Source organism: Vicugna pacos, chromosome 11 (genome assembly GCF_048564905.1).
Source record: "Vicugna pacos chromosome 11, VicPac4, whole genome shotgun sequence".
In the NCBI taxonomy this organism is placed as follows: Eukaryota; Metazoa; Chordata; class Mammalia; order Artiodactyla; family Camelidae; genus Vicugna; species Vicugna pacos.
Window position 1 is genome coordinate 99677271 of NC_132997.1, and position 7500 is coordinate 99684770.

At 53.1% G+C, this 7500-nt stretch overlaps 1 protein-coding gene across 9 annotated transcripts in view; it reads right to left on the reverse strand.

Moving 5' to 3' along the window:
• EBF3 (EBF transcription factor 3) overlaps positions 1–7500 on the reverse strand; it is a 117817-nt gene that overhangs the window by 34619 nt on the left and 75698 nt on the right. For 5 of the 9 annotated variants that reach the window (XM_072972129.1, XM_072972127.1, XM_072972124.1 and 2 more), the window contains exons 7-8: positions 5335–5416; positions 1633–1777 (exon numbers count right to left, since the gene is read on the reverse strand). In XM_072972129.1, coding sequence (XP_072828230.1) covers positions 1633–1777; positions 5335–5416 — 227 coding nt within the window. The remainder of the gene's footprint in view (positions 1–1632; positions 1778–5334; positions 5417–7500) is intronic. The other 4 variants (XM_072972128.1, XM_072972126.1, XM_072972125.1 and 1 more) reach the window with 1 other exon arrangement.

Sequence of the window (7500 nt, forward strand, 5' to 3'; positions counted from 1 at the left end):
AGGGGTGGAGTAAGACACCAGTCTCTCGCAAGAAAGTGACTTGGTTTAAATGTTGATCAAGTAGTGAAAAACAAACATTGAAAAAAAAATCTTGAGCAAGACTGCCTTCTGCAAATCACTTTTGATCAGCTGGGTTTCACCTCCATGAAAACCCACGAGCGGCCTTTACTTTTCTAAATGCTGTTTCCTGCTTACAGTCAGATGCTTTTTCGTGCTACTTACAAAAATAAATGCTTGCACTTTGCTCAGATCATAACAGCTCATTAGAGGAGGCTGAGTTCGGACCCAGACTACAACCTAACTCCAGCGGCTGAGGGGCCCTCCTGAGCCTATCACGCTGCCGGCTCCGGGTCTCTGGGGAGGCAGGGGATGCAGGATGGGGATTCAACCTTCTTAATTGTGAACCTCATTAGTGATGGTTGCTAAGCAAAACACACACCTACTTCAATGCATAGGAAGGGGATAAACAGTACGTCACAGATTCTAATGACTCTGGCGCCCGGGGCGACCTTTAATTATTATATTTTTGTTCTCTTATACCTTAGTCATTAATGTAGAAAAACAAATGAGCTTATTTTTGTGGACCACAGCAGATTCATAAATTGTCTTTATGTCTGAATCATATTTCATTCTGATCATCTGCGCACACTTCATTCATTTTCCTGGGCACGTGTCTGTCTGTCTGCCTCACGTGGGGCCCCTGAATTCAAGACCTCAGCCTAGAGGTGCTGTCTGAAAACTGCTTCATTCTACGGGCTCTGTGCTCGAAAGAATTTAATTATGCTGTTTTGTTTGCAGTTCACTTAAAAAAAACCAAATGCACGTGACTTTCTCAACGATTCATATTGGTCAGAATCTCACAGTTATCATGAAATGTTTATAGAGAAAAAGGATCTCTAGGGGGGCGTGCTCAGGGTGGGCACACGTGCGTCCTCACGGAGCAGGGTGTGCGAGAGAGAGGCTTGGCTGAGTGTTTCTGAATTCTGACTCGATGGGCAAGGACACGCCTCCCTGCCTATCGCTCTCACCGAAATTCTTCTCTTTTAACAAGCAAAACAAGAAGTCCATCACTTGGAAGCGTTTGGCAAACAACATTTTATGCTGTTTTTCCCTCTCCCTCCCCCACGTGTGAACGCACACACGAGCACACACGCGCACTCACACACACACGCGCGCACACACACACTCACACAGACTCTCCCTCCATCAAGGGGCAGGAGGTAGTCCTCGAAGTCCATTTTGAGTTCATAGGACCAGGAAGTAAGCACCCCCTAAAACATGCCCAAAGTACCCCGGGGTGACCTGGATGGGGGCTTAGGACAAGCCGAAATAAAACCAAATAAATTAAAACTGTAAGAAAAGCTCTAAGCAAAAGAAAGCTTGGAAACGGACAAACCAATGAAGTGAAGGCCATGGCAGGTGAGAGGGTGGGAAAGCCAAGACTCCCAGCAAGGGAGGAGCGGGGGACATGGGGCTCTGTCCCCGTGCACTGGGGGGGACACCTGCCCCGCAGGGACGGGGGTCTGACCAGCGAGGGGGGCCTGGTGGGAGCAACGTGACATGAATCAACAGAAAAGATGGCGCAAAGAAAAAGAAACATCGCAAATAAAAAGACATGTAACATGTGCCTACCATTTTCCAGATAAGAAGGGGCCGTACCTTCTGACGGGTCCAGGCGGCGGGCCCGCCGCCCGTGTTTGGAGTTGTTGTGTACAAACATGTTGTCGGACACGGCCAGCACGTGGCCGTCCACGTTGACCGTTGTGGACACGACAACCTGCAGAGACAAGCGCAGGTGAAGGCGGGGTCGGCGGGGAGGTGAAGCCCCGCCAGGTGCTCAGCCAGCCACCCGCAGTGTCCCTCCCGGAGGTCGCGCTCCCGTGATCCTCCGCGAATCACAGCCTTTGGGGCTGATGGAGTGGGTGGGTTGTTTTGTTTTGACTCAAGACTGCTTCCCTTCAAAACCCACTGCACTAATTACAGTTTAATCTCCTATTATGCTAACAAGTGAATTCAATTCAGAGAAATATTCTTCTAGCCATTAGCTTCAGAAACACCCCTCCAGCCGCTCATTTTAAAGCTGCTGTTTTGATTGATCTGCTCACATATTGATTAGATAGTTTATCTAATTAAAATTAGTTCACTGGAGACTGTCCTTCCTTGAAGGGTTCTCGGATTCAGAGTTGCCCCAAAAGGGAAACAAAGGCTTGTGAGTCGGAAGGCTCTCCTCCCGCCCACATTCACACCACTGTCTGGTAACCAGCGCTTTTGCATCTGAATAGGAACCAAGTGGCTGCAGCCCAGGGAAGTCTCCTTTCTCAGGTGCATCTTGAGGATGGCAGGGATGAGGACCTGCTGCACCAAGGAGTGTGTTTCCTGCGGGAGCGAGAGGCTCTGCCCTGAGGTCTGGGTGCAGCGGGCGGCCGGGGAAGTGGTGGGGGCCAGGCCCTCCCACACTCTCAGCTGCTTCCCAGAAGTGAAAAAGGAACTCATGCAGGGACGGGACGGCCCTGCCGACCCGACACCTTGCCAGGTGAACTTGTGACGAGCACCCCGGAAGCGGCACCCCTAAAGGACTCAGGAAACAGGAAATTACCCTCAACCTTGAGATTTTTTCTTGAGGTGGGCCCAACTGGTGTACTACTTTCAGAATCGCAGGGGCGGCACAGATGTGAGCCCAGGTTCAGTCTGGGTCTGACAGCAGGATTTGGGGGCTGGAGTCTGGACGTGAGGTGGGGGAGTCTGGTTCTCGGCCGTGTTTGGGCAGTGGGGAGGGCCAGCACCACTGAGAGAACTGGGACCCCACAGAGGACAGCTGGGCAGGTGCGTGGAGAACCAGAAGGGCCTGCACACGTCAAAACCCGCTGTGGAAGGTGATTTAAAAGCAAAGCTATGGTGGGCCTCAGTTGATAACAAGCCACTCCCCTGCGAGACGTTAATAACTGGGGAAACTGGGGGTGGGAGGCAGGGACTTGCGGGGATTACTGGTACTTTCTGTGAAACTTTTCTGTAAACCTAAAACTGCTCTTAAAAAAAGTGCATTGCAGGGGACGGTGTTCAGTGGTAGAGCGCATGCTTAGTACGCAGGAGGTCCTGGGTTCAACCCCCAGTACCACCATTAAAAAAAAAGTCCATTGGTTAAAAAAATGATGAATAGAAGTGATTACAAATAAAGAGTATTTTTAAGAATTAAAAAAAGCCAAAGCTACACGTTTATATATAAATACATATATAAGTAATTGGTATTTTATAAAAACCTCAGGTCCCACATGAAGACTATGAGGCAGAACCAGCCGCCACTGGACCCGCCCCCCACCCAAAGGAAGGGACACCTTCCCAGACCAGTCTTTCCTGCTGTGGGCATCGTCAAGATCACTGACGTCTCCCCAGTATCAGGCCCTCCCTCTGAGCCTCAAAATAATGGCAGTGCAACCAACAGAGTGCCCAGGCCCGGGCGCAGATCTCTCAGCACCTCTCAGACTGCTGCCCCGGGGAGGCCATCTGCGCTGCCCCGACAAGGGTGCTCTGACCCCACTGGGGCACAACTGGCCTGGCAGCTCCCACCCAGAGGACACAGGGCTGCCCTGGTCGCGCAGGCGCTCTCCTAGCAGCCATCTGCCAGGCCCCGCCCTGGGCGTGGAGGGAAACTCCACCGACATGTCCCCCAGGTAGGGTGCAGAGACACAGAACTAATACTGAGCCACCAGCTTGACCCTCTCCACGTCCCTAGACCACGCTGTGTTACAGAAACCAGAAAAGGTAAGAATAAAAAATTTTAAAAAGGACACTGTTTTTGCTCTGTCGTCTATATATAGGTCAGCCACCAAGGGAAAAGCGTAGTTCAGCCAAGGAAGTAGACAAGCCGCATTCCGTTTCTCGGCCGGGCAGCCCTGCAGTGCACCTGCAGAGAGGGGCTGAGGCTGTGGTACCAGCTGGAAATGCTGTGTGAGCCCTGACATACTGTTAAGTCCACCTCAACCTCCTGCGAGGCAGGGGGTTAGCTAAAGAGACGGGGGGAGGTCCCCTAGTAACTGCGGGCTGCGCTGTGAGCGACGCTGCGTTTCGCCACTGGAGAGCCCACGCGTGACCTCCCCGCTGCTCAGTGGGTCCACGCCGCCCGCAAGGCCTCGGGCAAGAGAACCGAGGCGGCGCCAGAGCGAGGCGGCGGGCGGGCCCGCAGACTCCACCCGCTCTGCCTGGCTGGTTGCATGCAAAGACTCGTGTCACGTGCTTCCTCTAAAGACTGAAGCACAACTTACATTTCTAAAAACAAAATAATGCCTTGAGTTATTTGATGGTTAAACGAATCTAAATCCCAAATAAGAATCACTGGTAACACCCCATCTAGCGCTGAGCTCCCAAACCCTTCTCCGGCTGGCGGGGGCCAAGAGCAGTTCCGTGTCCCAGCCCAGACGTGTTCACCATTAAAATCAGCAAAATAACCCATCGTGTGTGCTGAGTTACCCTTCACTCTGAAGTCACCTCCGAATCTCTCACAAACAAAGGCAAGAAAAACGTGAACTCGGTCATAATTTACCCCTGAACCCAAGCAACTCTCCATCTCTCTCCCCGAGGTGAAATCCTCCGAGGCAAACCAGAGGAGGAGGGAGCCTGGGCTGGGGACACAGCCTGGCCGCCAGACACGGGGTTAAGGAGGCAAGAACAGCCCAGGGGGAGGGCAGCTGACCTGGGGACACGCTCTGGAGTGGGGAGAGGCCTGCCCTGAGCAGCTGCCGCCCCTCCGTGAGAGGGCCCCTCGCCCCCCAGGAGCCCCCACACAAAGCACGGTGGTTCTGCCCATGACCAGTCAATCCGTCCCTGAAAGCAGCTCTCCAGCGCGGGCCCCAAGCAGCAACAAGGTGCCGCTGAGGAGACGGGCTGCACCAGACACTACACTGGCTTTCTTTGGAAAAAATTCTGAAACAGTCATTTTGGAACACAGCCATAGGACTTACCAGGGTTGAATGTAACTCCAACTTAACCGACCGCTCTCATAACCCTGATTTCAGGATGCCCCGCAGCCCGACACGGAGGGCCAGGGCAGCGTGCCCACCCCAAGATGCCCACGTGGGCATCGGAGCCAAAGCTCCAGGCACGTTTCCAGAGCTGGTTTCACTTTGCCACGACTGAGCTCGATGAATCTGGTCCTGAAGGTGCCAGATCGATCATTCTTTAAAGCATTCAATTTAAATGGTCTATCAAATGAGCCCATCCTGGTGTGCTCCCGAGCCCTGGAGAACTAAAGGCTGGTTTCCCAACAATTGCAACATCAGAGAATCCAGCTTTCACACACAAGTCCGGCCTGCAGTCCGGGTGTCTTTGAGAAACGTGTACCTGGAATCTCCGCATGTCCCGAGGGTTGCCTGCATTCTTCAAACAGTTCTGATTGCACTTGAGGAAAAACTTTAGAAAGAATCTACAAAAATACAAAAAACGGATATTTGTTAGGGTATCAGACAAAAGACGCAGAAGTGTTGAATGACACACTCGCTGGGGGGGGGGCGGCCCCACACCGCCTGCTGGCGGCCCTGGAGGGGGCGGTACTGAGAGGAGACCCCGGGGGAGGCAGGGGGAGGCAGGGGCAGGCACCTCAGGTCCAGCGGCCAGTGCAGAAGAGCTCCACATATGGAAGCAGTGGTTTGCCTTGACACTGGGGGATCCCAACCTTTATAATGACAACTGTGACTTTGATTGGCCATTTCTTGCCTGGCTCTTTGCACAACAGACCATTAACCATTGGGGACGTGTCCACCCCAGCCAGGGCTGCCAGCTTCAGCAAATAAAAACACAGAATGCCTAGTTTAATCTGAATTTCAGATAAACAACGAATAATTTTTTAGGATAGGCATGTCCCAAAGCATACCTCCCCTAAAAAAATCGTTGTTTACCCAAAATTCAAATTTAACCAGACGTGCTGAATTCTACCTGGCAACCCAACCTCTGGGACCGTCACTGCCCAGGTAAACACACTTTTGAAGATGGATTCTTTTAGAGTTACAATAGGTACAGTTCCTAAGAGAGGATTTAGGGCACTGTTTTTAGGGCTGCAACGACTTCTGTTAAAGGCCTACGTGTGTTTTTAAGGGAACGATCAAATACCCCTGATGTGGCCAGGAAACTGTCCCTTAGGCAGAGAGAAGCAGGGGACCCTGGCTGGACACGGAGCTGCTTCTACTTCCCGCCACGGCCCGCCCCTGCGTCCTGAAGCATGAGGTTTCGGGGTCCTGACAGTGTGTTGAGATGCTGTGACAAAAACATCATCACGTTGTCCGCCCCGTTCCCGTGTGCTCCGTGACAAACGCAGGAGCTCTGGCTCCCAATAGGAGAGTGTGGGCCCTGGGAGGCCCAGCTGCACCACCAGCCACGGCAGAAACAGAGGGTCACCTCCCCACAGCACCTCCGCTCCACCCAGCAAGGCTGGGCCCTCTGGGCCAACACCCTGTCCACAAGGCTATTCACAAAAACCTCCCCTAGGTTATTTCCAAACATCATGCGTCCTACTTGACAGGGGCACATCTTTTCACGAAGTTTCACACGATTTCCTTGGATTCAACCTGACGGTCAAGGTTCCTGGTGGACGATTAACATCTCATGAAAATTAAAAGATTTCAGATACTTAGACTCATTTCTCTACCTGCCCGGGACCAACATACCCGGGACGACTTCCTACCGCGGCTGAAGAAAACCTGACTGATGGGAGAAAGAACAGTGGCCACTTAATTAAACTTTCCTCCATCCTGCGCGGCCCCGCGATTTTAGGCCAGAATTTACATCTTTTATTAACTCACCTCACCTATACACTTAGCTCGCCGGGCCTCTTAACACCATCTGCCATCAGCGCAGAGTAAGTCACTTGATATTCCACCCACCAATTCCCTCCTAACAGCCACCGTGCAATTAAGCTCCACGCGCTCGCGGCGAGGTAAATTAGGCGCACCTGCGGCCGCGCTGCGCCCAACGGCACCAGAAAGGGCCTAACAAGGTGAGGGCGTCACAAAGTTATCGTCCTGTCGGGCAATTAGGTTTCCACTTCGGGGACAGTCACTCGGCACAATTATGCCGCACGTTACCACCCAGCTAATCTCCGAGCGGGCGCCAGCCGGGGGCCACTCGTCCGCGCAGGGCCGTCGGCGGGAGCGTTCTGGCAGTCTGGAAGATCCCCCCCCACCACCACGGGAGCCTCCTTTGCGTTCCTGGGTGTGTTTTTGAGCCAGTGGAGCCGGAACAGCCATCACCCTGGATGGTCACCGCAGGCAGCCTTGGGCCTTAACCACTGTCGCTGCAGGAATTAGCAGAACAAAGTTGGGTGCCGGGCCCCGTAACCCCCTGAGCGTCTTGGGGGTCGACTCGGGAGCAGGTGCACGTGCACACGTTGACCTGCTGTGGGTGTGTGGGCAATGGCAGGATTCTTCTTGAAGTTTCTCAAAACAGCATAAGGACTTGGGAAAGATCTGTAGTTCCTGAGTGGACGGCCCTACAGAGCAGGGTCCCTCCCGCGTG